The 16418-nt window shown below is 36.1% G+C and overlaps 1 protein-coding gene across 6 annotated transcripts in view; it reads left to right on the top strand.

Moving 5' to 3' along the window:
* Positions 1–16418, top strand: part of GRIA2 (glutamate ionotropic receptor AMPA type subunit 2) — a 135862-nt gene that overhangs the window by 106553 nt on the left and 12891 nt on the right. For all 6 annotated transcript variants that reach the window (XM_080675220.1, XM_080675221.1, XM_080675222.1 and 3 more), the window contains exon 12: positions 3230–3428. In XM_080675220.1, coding sequence (XP_080531346.1) covers positions 3230–3428 — 199 coding nt within the window. The remainder of the gene's footprint in view (positions 1–3229; positions 3429–16418) is intronic.

Raw genomic sequence — 16418 nt, 5'->3', positions numbered from 1 at the left:
TATGCTCTGCCTTATGAGTTAGTAGGGAGAAGTGTAGGGAGATTATTATGGAGTAGGATATGTTGACCTAGCTCCCCATAAATGGACCCTTCTCCATGTCCATCATGGCTTTGAAGGTAGTTGTTTTGGTGTCCAGTCCTCGTCAAGGAGCAAAAAACATATTTACATCTGGGGTCTGGTTAACAATCCATGTTATTCCAGGGCCCACCATAACATCTAGACAGCTTCTAATTTTCAACAAGCCTGCTTCCTAAAACATGATTTTTTTGTGCGCTTTTGATTTTATTGCAAGTTCACATACATGTCATAATTTTTATTTTCTGGTAAGATATATTTTAGTGTATTTTTTTCCTTGTTTTTAATTGATTTCTTTTTGCTACAAAAATATATGGGCAAATTCACTTATTAAAGATTTTAAGCATATATATTTCATCTTATGTTAAATGTGCATTTAAAAATGGAACATATTATATAATATTGGCAAATTTAGTGACTTTGAATGAACCAAATTATCTTTATTTAAAATGCAGTGATCATTACTCACTCCAGTTTAGAAAAGAATAAAGCAGCTTAACATCTAAAATCATCATCATAATAATGCATGAAATGCACAGATCACTTTAGAGATGCTCTTTAAATATTTTAAAAGATATTTATCATTTCCTTCCAAGTAACATCTGATATGGAACTATATTATTAATATTAATGAAACATTTAAATTTTAATCTGGAATGATTTATTGAATTGAATTGGTCACTTGCCTGAAATCAAGCTTGGAATATGTTAACATTATCTAATTTTCTAAAGACTAGAACCACAGAAATCATGAGAGCAAAATGCTCAGAAATTGGCTTTTTATTTTCCTGTTCCTCTTCCCCTACCTCATCTCTAAAGGATTCAAATGAATTAAACATATTGCCATTTAAAAATATTTAATAGAGAACAAAAAGAAATGTTACAATGTACATTTATTGGTTCCTTTAGTGCAGATGCTGAGAGGTTAAAATTTTGTAATTAATTAGAAAAGCTGTTTTTGTCTATTACCATAAAAACATAAAATTGAATTTGCCCTCTGCATAAAATTTTTTAGGAACTCTCTCAAAAACATTAATTGATCCTTTGAAAACACTAACAAGTAAATAATAAAATGATCAAGAATTTCTGTTGTATAAGGCCAATGATGTATAAGGCCAATAAGTTCTTTATTTTGTACACTTTAAATAAATTAGCATATTTCATCTCATTAAATAGGGTTTAATCACTGAATTAGAGAACAACTTATGTCTTTATCTTATGTCTATTTTACAACTGGAAGAGAATGATTTATAAAAATGATTCTCAAATATATTGCAAGTTAACATGCAATGTATAATGTTAAAAGCAATTACCATGTAATTGGTTTTGTTTTAAGGGGTTTGAGCAGTAAGGTACAGAATCTGCCCTCTTAAATTCAGGGTACATGCAATATAATTATACCTTCCATTATTGTATAATAAATAGTGAACATTTTGAGAGTAGTTATGTCTACGTAAGGGGTTTGCCAAATTTAAAATATATTTAATATCCTTTCAGAATATAAGTGAGGAGTGTTTAACTTTTCATCCTGTCTCATTTATTTATTTATTTATATCCTGACCCAAGGATATTTTCCATTGATTTTTAGAGAAAATGAAGGAGAGAGGGAAAGACAGAGAGAAATATTGATGTGAGAGAAACACATCGATTGTTTGCCTCCTGCAGTAGCCCGACCAGGGCCCAAGCCAGGGAGATGCCTGAAACCCAGGTACATGCCCTTGACCAGAATCAAACCCTGGACCCTTCGGTCCGCAAGGCAGTGATCCACTAAGCCAAACTGGTCAGCTCTATTTAATTCTTTGCATCTCTTAGAGACTGTGATAAAGGCTCTTAATTGCATTCTTTATGTTTTTCACTGCTTGCTCCCTCCTTTTTATTTTAGCAACAAATGTTTTTTATCTAAAATATATATATATATATATATATATATATATATATATATATATATATATTAGTTTTAAATTAGCTCCCCTTCTTTTCCTTGACTGCTTGAGTAGTTTATTCTACAAATATTATCCACTAATTGGATATAGTATCTGTGATTCATCAGAAAGTATATTTCTTACTGTAGAAAGTTTGATTTAGGTCATAAGTTGCCAACTTTTTGTGATTTACATTTTTAGAAGTGTTTCCTCTTCACTGTAGCAAATCAAAATTTGAGACACAGCAGTTAGCAAAAAAAGTTATATTTGTTAATATTATTTAAATGCCTTTATATGTAGAATCCCACCAAATCTTTTAAAATAGCATAGTACACATTTATTTCTGTATGTACATATAAATGAGTTTATCTAGAGTTTAAAGTAAATTATTGGGAATCTATTAAGTTTTTAAAAGTAAATTATTGGGAATCTATTAAGCTTTTTAAAAGTATTTTATGTAAGAATTTATGGCCATTAGGATTTTATATCTTGGCAAAATTTTGTGTCTAATTTGTTGTCCTTGAGCTTTCTTTTCTTGAGCAGGAGCCACAGAGGAACAGGGTGATAACCATCCATGCCATGAAACATCTGATTTTTATTCATTTAGAATTATATTTTGATCCATACCTTTGTTTGTAGTTAACTTTTTTTTTCATCTATTATCCTATACTGCATCTAAAACCCACATTTTAGCACAAACAAAAAAACTAATGAAATTTTCGATCTTTTCTTTGAGGGTTTTGGAGCTTCATTGGCTGAATCAAAGGGAGGGTTTTTCCAGTATTTAAAGTGATATCTATGGTGCATACTCTTATTTTTAACATTTGGTTGTTTGTCAACATTGTTCTGAATATTGCTGGTGATCTTAGATTCTCTTGTTCATGTTTGCTTATGCCACAAGTGGATAAAGCAGAATGAGCATTGAATGGATTATTTGCACATTTCTTGAATTTGCTTTGTTAGGAGATTTCATACCACAAACAATTTGGGTGTGATAACTATGAAAGAATCTCAGGAATCTGAAAGTTTTTGCTTCTGGGTACCTTACCAAATCTGGTTAATCTGTGTTCCTTGCCCAGAATGTTTAATAATTTCCAGTTTAATTAAGGTGCAGATATATTGAAAAGTATCAATTATTTCCCTGTAAGTTAATATTTGCATAATACTGCTAACTTGTTTTCTTATTAGGTCATTCATTTCACTTTATAAATCCATTTCATACTTGTTATTAGATCCCTCTCTGGGCGCATTGTTGGAGGTGTGTGGTGGTTCTTTACCCTGATCATAATCTCCTCCTACACGGCTAACTTAGCTGCCTTCCTGACTGTAGAGAGGATGGTGTCTCCCATCGAAAGTGCTGAGGATCTTTCTAAGCAAACAGAAATTGCTTATGGAACATTAGACTCTGGCTCCACTAAAGAGTTTTTCAGGGTAAGAGATTCTGCTTTGTAACTTCTGCTTTTGTTCTTAAAATTTAACCTATTTCAACTTTGTCCCTCTTTGCCTCCTCTCAAGGTCTATACAAAGGTACTATGTGAAAGTAAACTCCACCTCTGTCTCTAACTCCATCTCCATTTTTTTTGTTATTGAATTTATTGGGTGACATCTATATAATAAAAGCCTAAGTGACCAATCCGGCAGAACGACCAGAACAACCCATCACTATGACGCACACTGACCACGAAGGGGCAGACGCTCAATGCAGGAGCCCCCTGGTGATCAGTGCACTCCCACAGGGGGAGTGCCGCTCAGCCAGAAGCCAGGCTCACAGCTGGCAAGTGCAGCAGCGGTGGTGGGAGCCTCTCCTGCCTCTGTGGCAGCACTAAGGAGCAGTGAGCCGAGCAGTAAGGAGCAGTGAGCAGGTGGGTGGTAAAGAGTGAGGGGAGCAGGCCTAAGCCAGCAGGCAGACATCCCCAGAGGGGTCCCGGACTGTGAGAGGGTGCAGGCTTTGCTAAGGGACCCACCCCCAGTGCACGAATTTTGTGCACTGGGCCTCTAGTTGGTTAATAAAATGATAATAGGTTTCAGGTGTACACTTCTACAAGGCATCATCTGTATATTGTATTGTGTGTTTACCACCCAGGTCCAGTCTCCTTCCATCCTGTTTACATTCTTGGCTTTGTCCCTATCCCCCTCCTTTCCCTATTCCTATCCTTAGCTCTACCTCTATCTATTTTCCGATTCCTTACTTATTTGGATAAAAACACAATATTGCAATGAAATATTAGTTTTATAAAGTTTGATTGCAATTTTGGAACAAAATTGAAGCAAAGTACAGTTAAGTATAGAGTAGTATTATTTTTAAAACAATGGTGTTTTTTGATTTTAAGTATGACTGTCATTTATTGTACATAGTTTACAGTTGAAAACTCACTTTTAAATCAGTTATGCTATTTTTATGTCAGAAAACAGATTATTTTTATAAGTGAAAATTCTGAATTTTCTGTCAAACTCTCCAAGAAAAGGCTAGCAAAGGCCTTCAGCTTTTTAAAATGCACAGTATAATTATAATGTATTTTACCTTTTAAAAAATTGGTGGCCCTATGATCTCTATTTATAAGACAAACCCAATAACCTGATGTTGGTGTAATTTTATTTTATTATACTACTAGAGGCCCGGTGCATAAAATTTGTGCACGGGGGGTGTGGGGGGTGGTCCCTCAGCCCAGCCTGCACCCTCTCCAATCTGGGACATCCCTCTCACAATCCGGGACTGCTGGCTCCTAACCACTCCCTGCCAGCCTGATTAACACCTAACTGCTCCCCTGCCAGCCTGATCAATCCCAACTGCCCTCCCCTGCAGGCCTGGTCCCCCCCAACTGCCCTGTCATGCAGGCCTGGTCCCCCCCAACCGCCATTCCCTGCTGGCCATCTTGTGACGATGTGGGGGCAACAATCTTGTGATGTGAGGGTATGAGGGTCAATTTGCATATTACCTCTTTATGATATTGGATTATCTCTATATATGAACTCATTCTATTAAAATGTTTAAATACAGCTGATAAACTTAGGTCTTAAGCCAATATATATGACATACGATGATCTCTGGTAATGCACAAATACCTTTAAAGTACCTGAGTTTATTTGAGTGAGAGCTAGGCCAGTTTACTTCAGAATTAGGGTTAAAGAATTCAGTTTCCAGTTGAAGCAGATTATAATTTGAAGACTGTCTCACCCTACATTGGCATCTGCTCTCTTTTTCTAACTAACTTCAGTTAGGCTAACTGAAGTTAGGAGAAAAAGTGGTCAGAGGCAGTCACAGCTGATAACAGATAATAACCTGGAATTTGTTGGACTATAGAAGCTTAATGCTTTCATTAGGCACTGCAATTTAAGTGCAGAAGTGTGGTCAATCTATCAGCAGGTACTTTAATGCAGCTCTACATATGATTACAGATTGTAATACAGATTTACTACTAATGACAATTTACTCTCACTCCCAACCATATATGTAATATGTGTTTAAATACTATTAATATAACATAGTGCTCTAACTTGATCATAATAATCTATTGAACTAAATTAGAATACTGCATGGTTCTTAATTAGCAGTGTATTTTGAAACATTTTTCATTATTTGCATCCCAACAGGATGCAAAAATATTTATATATTTTACTAGTATTCTTCCTTCTTGAAATACATGAGATCTATGAATGTGGCAGTAGTACTGTTTATATGATTAAAAAGATATTGTTTCCAGATATTCACTTCCATGTGAGTACACATATTTTGAGAGTTACTGTCATTAGCTTGTTGGGACAACAATAGAACCAACTACTCTCAACTATGGCACATTCAAGTTCCCAGAGCTTTTCAGTACACCTTAACTCAGTCAGTCATAGAAACATGCCATAATTACCAAGAAGCCAAGATATGCACATTGCCTAGTAAACAAGATGAAATGGCTAGATGACTGTGGGCAAAAGAGTGCTGCTACTCTTCTATTCTTGTATTTCAGTGCACTAATTCCATAGAAACCATAACATATATAACAGATAAATTTGAGTATTTGTCCAAATTCAGGTAGCTCTTCAGTGTGCAGAGGCCTCTTACTCCTAAAGGGTTCTTTTCATAGAGTATCTTTCCTTGAAGAGGAAGTTCCCTGAATTTATTCTGCTGCTCCATGCTCTGTTTTGTTTGCTTATGTAATGTTAGAGAATTATGATGGTAGAAACTCAAGAAGGGCTTTGCTGATCCTGCCAACATACCTTCAAAAGGAACTGTCAAATCAACTGTGGCTAGGTCTCAGTGCATAGACCACTGCAGTCAGCTTTCTCTTGTCTAGAGAAAGAAGGATATGGGCTCAAAAGTACCCCAAAGCCACACTATTTATTCTGTTTGTACCAATAAAGGGAAGCTAACATAACAGCACACATCACCAAAGTGAATAGGAGCTTGCCATGTTAAGACCTCCACTGAAAATATATAATGTAGCTGTGATTTGGAAAATGATGTACACAAAAGGTTTGTTTCTTGAAGTTGGATTAAATAAAACAGTGCTGCTAAATTCTGATTTTGTTAACTGTATTAATGTTTGATAATTGGGTACCATGAGGATAATAGTAAGGACAATATTAATTTTGTTTCTGACTTCCAAGAATATTTTCTATGAATCTGTGGCTTTCCAATCATATCCATCATGGCTAATACCTTTCCACATAGAGTTTTTTGTATTAATATAGGAAGAATTCAAAACAGAGTCTCTTTGGAAAAAAAGAATTTATCTTTATAACTGCTATTTAAAATGTGTTGAATAAGATAAAGCTAACTCATAGACAATATAAAAGCAAAATATAATTGATTTTCATTAATATATTTTCCTTAAGTCCTAAGGTATATATTTGGCCTTTGGCCTGAATGAAAGGACTCAGGCGAAATTATCCATAACATACATCTGATCATATCTGATCATATATATGCTGTACTCTATAAGATTCACAATTACCAAAGAATTACAATAAATTATACTTTTTTTTCTTAAAAAGTTTTTAAATTGTGAGCTATAACACACAGAAAAGTGCATAAAATATAAATGTGCAGATTTATACACTCAGGCCAACAAATTGACCGCTCTCAGCACTGTTCAACAGAAATATAATAAGAGCCACATGTATAATTTAAACTATTCTAGTAGCCTCTGAAACTATGCTTTTACAGGCAGCTATCTTTTCTCAACTTCCTCTCTGCCCAAATTTCTACGCTTCTAGTGGAAAGTGTTGCAAAGGAAATTCACCTTGCATCTATTCCTAAAAATAACATTCACCACATATCTTGGGTCATCTTCTCTCTTAACTGTCCTTTAGTGCTAGTCATGTTTAAGGCTCCTGTAAGATGGATTCAAGACAGGGTAAAAGCTGGCAGATTGATTATCATGCTGGCCAATCTGCCAGGGAAGGAGATATAGATGGAGTGGGCTGAAGCCAGACTCAAGACACCTATTGTATTTTGTCCTCTGGCCATCTATTATGCTTACTTTCAGACCAAAGGCAGCTAATTACATGTAGAAGAAAAAACTTTCACCATTTTTACCATCTGCTAATATTTAAAGTTCTAACAGTTATCTTATGTTCCTAATATGGCTTATTTTGGCTTGATTGATAGCTTTCTCCTTCATATATACTGTTTATGACTAGGATTTTATTATTTATTTTATTTACAATTTTGTACTATCACAGAGTTTATCAAGCCAATTTCTGTATTTACCACAGCAAGAGCTTTGGATTTAGCCTTTGGAGAAATTGATTTGAGAAGTTGGGTAATTGGCTAATTAAAGATATATAAATAGCAAAGTAATGAAAAAATAATTTTAAGACAATTTAGAGATTAAATGGCCAGTTTTAAAACAGAATTCTAAACTTTTAGTGTTTTTTCTCCATGTTAACTAATGTTTTCTAAAAGCATATCTTCTATCAAATTATAAGATGGGTATTTCATCTTGTTTATAGAGATCTATCTCTTTGGTCCGCATGTGATGTCAATTACTCAATTTAAGCCTAACGTATTTTCAGTTAAATAATATTATAACAAACTGTTATGTTAATATTAATTTAGTAGATTCAGTGAGTGTGCATTAGTTTTAGAATTCCAATTTAAGTTTTAAAATTTTAACCTTAAAAACTATACATCCCATCAGTGGTAATCAGTAAAGAAACATGAATGATATTCTCTTTGTTCTGCTAGATTCTAGAGTGTAAGTGAAAGGCAATCTTGCAACCATCAAGAGGTGTGAGGAAAAAGACCCTGTATCTTTATCTCCCAGGGTTTTCTGCTATGGAACGCATATACATCCTTGTATAGAGTGAATGATAAAGCCTGACTCACTTTGGAGCTGCTGATTGTCCCTAATTATAGAGTGCCACTGTAGCATACCTATAATTAAGAAAGAATTAGGCTTTCAATTATAAACCACTATTTTTAGACTTTCACATTTTGATAATCCCTTCTCTCAATAAAAGAGGACAGATCTTAGATGAGTCTGAGTAGAAAATAATTTCAGAGGACCTATATGCTTTGTGTTCCTACAGAAACATAGATTTGAAGGATAGGAAATTACTTCTATTTATAAGCTTATCATTGGCCTGTCAGTCTATAAAGCCCAATTATTATCCTACAGAAGAAAGTGCTTCTTCATGCCTCTCCTAAATCCCCCACATTGCAGTCTCTTACTTCCTCTGGTTCTCTTCTCTGGGAGGGTGAGGGACAGTATGTAACCTCTGAATAAGTGATCTACATTATTTATGCTGACTTCGGAAGGAAGCAATTCTAAACCATTGTCAGAAATAAAGGTATCCCTGAATGAAGTTAATTATTCCATTCTCAGAAGATATATGCGGTCTGATAATAATTCATGAAACTATCATGTTGTTACCCAGCATTAGAGATTTTTTCACAGAGTTTAGGAATAGTATAAATGACAGATAAATAGCATTAATCCAGATGTTCTGAAATGAATGTAATAGTTTGAAATTTTCCATATATATATATGATTTATGATCATACATATGATATATAATCAAAATTACCAAAGAATTATAATAATTTAAAATATATTTTTAAAGGTAGCAACCTTTTTTCAACTCCCTCTGTGGCATTAGATATACCTATTTATATTTACATATAATATAATTACAAGTACAATGAGGCATTATATAACAGCTTCCCTATAGAACTATATTAAAGGCTATTTCATTAAAGTTACATTTTGTTCCATTTACCACCTGTGTTCAGTAATAATACAGCATGCTTTCTTTACTGATAGTCTACTGAATAGATTTTTTACTCATTTATGATAGTTCTCCATACTTATTTTATTATTTCTGGTATAGCTAATAATTTCTCTGTCATAGTTTCCTATATCACATTTTTCCATGTGGGAAGAAATATGTGTATATACCTCTAGTTTTATATATGTGATTATATGTACATATACTTCTAGATTCCTAAATATGAATACACATGCACAACATTTTATATCTTCCAAATATTTTGGAAATAGTGTATAGTCCCATATATATGTACACACATATGTATGCAATTATGTTAGTAATATCAGAATAGACTCTTTATGGACCTTTCACTCATTCAAGCTTAACCACCTAAATGACTTCTAAAATACTAGGTATTAAATAAATGCAGAATGTGAATAAATTAGAATAAATAACACATTATAGAAGTGTTGTGAGTCACTCATGCATGGTTAGTCATATCTATTACAGCTTTTTCTTCCTTAGTTTTTGGGAGCTTGATTATTGCATAACAATCTGCATTGCCCAAGGCTTCTCTAGATGATCCGGGACACATTGAAATCACTTCCTCGCTGGTTGGCAGTTTTCCTTCCTCTGACATTTTAATTTTTCTCACCTTCCACAAAACATCTGAGGACAGGACTGAATTCTTAAAGACTTGAAAGATAAATCTTGCCTACGTTGCCTGGGGAAAGCCTGCGTTCTGCCAGTTCTGCTAAATGTAGCTGGTTTGCCAGTGCAGGAAAGGTCAACATTTTAGAAGACTTTGCCAATGTCTCTTCAAAATTAGTATTCAGTTTATGGAACTTGCTGTGCATTCAGTAGTTCCCAAATTCATAGGAATATAAATAAATGTACGATAGACTATATTGAATCTCTTTTCTGTGATCAGCATGCTATGGGAGGTACAAGAAAGGTTATGTGTACTTGCTGAATCATGATCATGGTGCAAAGGGTCACCCCTCCCTGGGGTAAATATGTTAATTTGGTCTTTCTCTTCTTCCCATGGCCATGCTGAGCAAATGTCAGTGCGTTTTCCACTCAGTCACTTCATTTAGAGACCACCCTTGCAAAACAGAGGCAAGGTGTGAGCTCGCATTATCCCCTGGATGCATCATTTGACTCTAATCAGATTACAGGAAGCTTTCTAGTATTGTCCATGTTAAAGAGAAAATGTCCCTTTTCACACTATCATCAGATCATGAGGACAATTATTCTAGCAGAAAAGGTGAAACAATGGAGAAATAATTTGGGATTAGTCTCTAATCCCAAAACTCTACTTAAACTCCTGTTCACATTCCACTGAGAAGATGAATTCCAGTATAAACCTCTTCCGCTGCTTCAGATGAGACTTAGTGTTCAATTCACTCTATTTTTGTGTTTATGTAAGAGAATCATTTCTGCTTGCTCTATTGGATGTCTCACACTAGTTACCATGGTAATAAACACAGTCCCAGAGCTCTGCAGAGAAGAGCAATAGAATTGTGCAATCATTTAAATATACTGGAATTAAAATCTGAACTATAAATATTGATAAAGTTTTGAGAATTCTTTAGATGATATCTGAAGGTAAACTTGATTCTAAAGTAATTGACAGTTCACATTTCCATCCCATATGCTCCAGATCATGTTGAGTGATCATCAAAAACAAATTGCTAGTAAAGGCGGCTGCTTATTTTCATATAGAAATGAGCTTGTAGGAATAACATGGCAATTGGCAATGCCAAATAATGTGGCAGGGTCCCAAAAAATTATGTTTAAGATTTCCTTTAAAGAAGAAAAGAGCTGGGGGAGATGTCAGCAAGACGTTGAAATAGAAAGACCCAGACTCTCCTTCCCAACAAAGAGACACTGACTCAAAAACAAATCACTGACCAGTTCTTGCTTTTTAAATTTATCTTCATTGTTGAAAGTATAATAGATGTCCCCTTTGTTTTCCCCATTGACCCTCTCCACCCTGCACCTGTGCCCCACCCAGGCCTTCACCATGGGCTATGCATATAAATTCTTTGGTTAATCTCTCCCAACCCACCCCCACCTTCCCTCAAATTCATCAGTCTGTTCCATGCTTCTATGTCTCTGGCCAGTTTTCTTTGTAAGAAATCCAGCTAAGAGGCTCCTACAGGCATGGGTAGAGAATTCATGACACTCACTCACCACAATTCTGTCCCCAGTGCAGTGCAGAGCAATTGGGAGAAATCACCCAGCTCTTGGCTTCTCCCTAGGGAGAGAGGGTGCAAAAACATATAGAAATGCCAATTACACGTTAAGCTTTAAAAACATCTCAAACTAAACGTGTAATTGGCATTTCCATATGTTTTCGTACCCTCTCTCCCTAGGGAGAAGTATATATATGCATAACCTACGGACACAGACAATAGGGTGCTGAAGGCCTGAGGCAGAGAGGTGGGACAGGCTGGAGGGGGCCAATGGGGGGGAAAAGGGGGACATATGTAATACTTTCAACAATAAAGAATTATTTAAAAAAAATAAAAACATCTTTCATACCCTTAAAATAATTTGTATATTGGAATATAAATACAGTACTATGCTTTCTTGATATATAGGGTGTCCCCCAAAAATGTATACACACTTTAACAGCTGATAGCTGTAGATTCTATTACATTTTGAAAATTGAATGTATTTTAATAAGCACTGTCTTTATAGTATGTATACATTTTTTGGGACACCCTGTACATACTGTGGGACTCCCACATACCTTTCCTTAGTGTGGTAATGAAAGCTGCTGGAATAGGGACACGATGGACCTTCTATTCCTTTATACATAACCTAAGTCAAATACTTTCCAAGTATTTTGGAGATAAATAATGTTTAATTTCAAAATCCTCATTAACTAAAGTGTTTTTTGTTTTATTTTCATTGGAGGAATCCCATAAAAGCAAAATCACTTTCAGTATTGGACAAAGGCATGGAAATCCATTAGGCTCTTATATTAACCAACAGAATTCTATTCTTATCTTCAAGGTTTTATTCGCCAGTGTCAGAGGAATAGTTATCCCTATTTTTGTAAAGTTAATTTCTCCATCTGGGCCTTTGACATCTCTTTCCAATTATCTGAGATGCTGCTCTAAAACTTAAACTTTAACAATGTCTCTATTTCATCTCCATGGGCTTTAGCCTTCATTCTGGTTTCAATTTTGCCTCAAGTTTGAAACATCCTCATGATAGCACTCTCCTTTATCTTCTCTTTCTCTTGTTCCTTTCCCTTAGTGGACAAGTTTATAAATTTGTTTACTAGAGCCTTCTGTTTTTCATTCTGGCTACTTTTTCCTTTATTCTTTCAAATCTAATCTCCCTTATAATTCTCTGTGAAAAATGCCTTTCTAAAAGGGTCCCTTAATGCCCTTATGGCCAAATTGAAATGTTGTGTGTTTTCATGCTTGGTAAAATCTGTGTTGTGCAAAAATATTTTGATACTTTTTCCTCTTAGTTCATGAAACTTTAATGCTTTTTTATATTTCCTCTTATTCCTCTTATCTGTTCTTTCCTTCACTGACATTTTAACTACTGTCTAGACTACAAAGTAGGGGCTACATGCTTTTCTCCTACTACAACTCATTTTGTAATAGATTTACAAAAATAAGTTTATAATCTTTCTACATTTGAAGACCATTCACATTTAATATACATAGCTGTGCAAACTATTGAAGTGAAGCTTTAAACGTCAATATTATTTTAGTACCATTTAAAGAGAGGTTGACAATTTGGGGATGCTGAAAAGTTCTAATGAACTGCACATATTGATTCCCTTGATTCAATTTGACTATATTTTATGTTGGGAATTTACACCCAAATAAAAAAAATGTGTAACAGATACACTCTACTGGGTAGGGGTGGGGGGGATCTGACTATTAAGAGTCAAAATTCCAGTGTATATTAGTGATTAATTGTTAAAATTCTGATTTCCAAGAAGTGACTATAGTTCAGAAACTTACAAGAATGTTTGTAGGGACTATAGATTTGTAAACCCCAAAGAATAATGTGATTTATGTGAAATTCTTTTTGGTCTGCCAACTCCACTGGTTGGCAGGGACAGTTTGAGTGTCTGCTGTCATCCATTATGAAACAATGGGCCAGGCTAGAGTTCCATAGGGAGGATAATAAATCAGCCAGAAGGATGAAATCCTAAAGGAAGGACAATCATCTTTTGTCTTAAATACAAATTTTTATAAAATGTCAACCAAATGGACTAGAAAATAGAGGTTATTAATTCACACTATGATACTCTAATCTTTATATTTAGGAGGCTTTTGGTCAAATTCTTTTCAGTCATAGAGTTACCTTCATCTTTTTTTTTTAAATAAATCTTTATTGTTCAGATTATTACAGGTGTTCCTCTTTTTTTTTCCCCCATAGCTCCCCTCCACCTGATTTCCCACCCCACCCCATGCCCTTACCCCCCGCCACTGTCTTCATCCATAGGTGTAAGATTTTTGTCCAATCTCTTCCCACACCTCTCACACTCCCTTCCCCCTGAGAATTGTCAGTCCACTCCCTTTCTATGTCCCTGATTCTATTATATTCACCAGTCCATTCTGTTCTTCAGATTTTTTATTCACTTGATTTTTAGATTCACTTGTTGGTAGGTATGTATTTGATGTCACTTTGTTGTTCATAATTTTTATCTTTACCTTTTTCTTCTTCTTCCTCTTCTTAAAGAATACCCTTCAGCATTCCATGTAATCCTGGTTTGGTGGTGATGAACTCCTTTAGCTTTTTCTTGTCTGTGAAGCTCTTTATCTGACCTTCAACTCTGAATGATAGCTTTGCTGGGTAGAGTAATCTTGGTTGTAGGTTCTTGCTGTTCATCACTTTGAATATTTCTTGCCACTCCCTTCTGGCCTGCATAGTTTCTGCCGAGAAATCAGCTGACAGTTGTATGGGTACTCCCTTGCAGGTAATTAACCATTTTTCCCTTGCTGCTTTCAAGATTCTCTCTTGGTCTTTTGCCCTTGGCATTTTAATTATGATGTGTCTTAGTGTGGTCCTCTTTGGATTCCTCTTGTACGGGGTTCTGTGTGCTTCCTGAACTTGTAAGTCTATTTCTTTCACCAGGTAGTTTTTCTGTCATTATTTCTTCTAATAGGTTTTCAATATTTTGCTCTCTGTCTTCTTCTGGCACCCCAAAAATTCGGATGTTGGTATGCTTGAAGTTGTCCCAGAGGCTCCTTACATTATCTTCATATTTTTGAATTCTTTTTCTTTTTGTTTTTCTGGTTGGGTGTTTTTTGTTTTCTCATATTTCAGATCTTTGGTTTGATTCTTGGGGTACGTTGATCTACAGTTGAGTTTCTGTATATTCTTTATTTTAGACAGTGTATGCTTAATTTCTGACTGGTCCTTTTCCATTTTCTTGGCATTCTCATTAAGGTCCTTGAAGGTCTCACTAAGCTCCTTGGAGGTCTCATCAAGTTTCTCGGCGGTTTTTAGAAGATTCTTGAGTAACCTTATAAATGTGGTTCTGAACTCTATGTCATCCAGTAGTTTGCTTTCCTCCATTTCTTTCATTCATGACATGTTTCTTTGTCTCCGCATTTTGCTGCTTTCCTGTGTTGATGGAGTGGCTTTGTGTGGTAGGTGACCTATAGGGGCCAGTAGCTCAGCCTCCCCAATCACCTGAGGTGGATGCTCTTGGTGCACCCCTTTGTGGGTGAGTGCAAAATCTTGGCTGTAGTTAAGCCTTGATTGCTGTTGGTACACTGGGAGGAATTGACCTCCAGGCCTATTGGCTGTGAGGACCCGCTGTGTCTATAATGGAAGAACTGCTGCACTGGAGACAAGCTTATGGTGCAGGACTTGTTTCAGTGGGGCTTTGGTGCTCACTGAGTCTGCCTCTTGAATGTGTCACTTATGGATGTGAGGAGTTGAAATCTGATGTCTCACACTGACCACTAGGTACACTGGCTTCTGGATCTCCAATGGGGTGCAGGTCAGCTACTGTCTGAGGCCACCCAGCAGGAGCTACAGCGAGAACTACAGTTTTCTCCTCTTTGCTTGGGGTTTGGAGGTTTTGGAGCTGTCTGACCCGGGCTGCAAGTTTGCTAGGTTAAGCTGTGATAGGGCAGGCCATTCATATGCTAAAGCCACTGCTTGGAGCTTGGGTGGGTTTGTAGATTGTGCGGGGTGGGCTCTCAGGGCATCACTAGGCTAGGGCGTGGCAAACAGTGATGGCTGCCAGTTAGCCGGCTCTGCGTCTCCAACCACGTCTCCGTATCCCGCGCCCCAGCACAGTAAACAATTATTGCTGTGTGCAGCCCTGCAAGCAAGCCACCCTCACTTTCCGACCCGTTGGCAGACAGTCCAGCTTCTCCCCCGTGGGATTTTGGGTCCCCCGTATCTCCCCAGAAACTGGAGTTTGGAGTAATCGGGAGCTTGTCTCCCTTTGGGTTGAAAAAAGCAGCGCTCCCAGTTGCCCGTCGCCAGCCCAATTCGCGCGCCTCCGTACCTCAGCTTTTCAGTGCTTGTGCACATCTCAGTGCTCTTTTCTCTTTCCTTCTAGTTGTAGAACTTCCACTCAGCCAGCTTTCCCGTGGTTCTGGGTGATAGACATTTTTTCTTTTAGTTGTAGTTTTAAAATTGTTGTGCGAGGCAGCAGTTTAGGTGTTTACCTACGCCGCCATCTTGGATCCTCCGAGTTACCTTCATCTTAGTGGTTATACTACCTCAGACATTATAATATTTCTAGATAAAAGGGGAGTTTTTCATGAAAAGTAGCTTTATTCATGTTTGAAATGAAATTAGAGATTAGCACAAGGAGAGCACAGTTCTAAATATAAATTTTATGAAGACATTCATGATATAGAATCATGTTTGGCATTTGGAAATCTCTATATTGTTTGGACCTCATTTGTATTTGGGAATCGTTTAGAATTCCCATTCTTGCAAAAAAAAAAAAATAGCCTTGCTGACATTATGAGAAGGTATTTTGATATTTATTAAAAGTTTGTGGGTAAATATATATATTTTTACAATGAACCATATAAAAATTAATAACCTAAGTGGTGAAAAATATCTGGAATTAAGTACCAATGTTTCCTACTAATCCATGATTAAGTGTGTTTCCTAAGAATAATAACATATTCCTTTACAATGTCATCCTCCCCCCCCCCCCCCCCCCCCCGCCTAAGGATGAAAAGGCTTAATTAGCTGGTAGAA

The sequence above is a fragment of the Plecotus auritus genome (genome assembly GCF_963455305.1).
Source record: "Plecotus auritus genome assembly, chromosome: 6".
In the NCBI taxonomy this organism is placed as follows: domain Eukaryota; kingdom Metazoa; phylum Chordata; class Mammalia; order Chiroptera; family Vespertilionidae; genus Plecotus; species Plecotus auritus.
The sequence above is the reverse complement of the archived record's forward strand: the minus strand, read 5'-3'. Positions and strand labels throughout refer to the sequence as shown.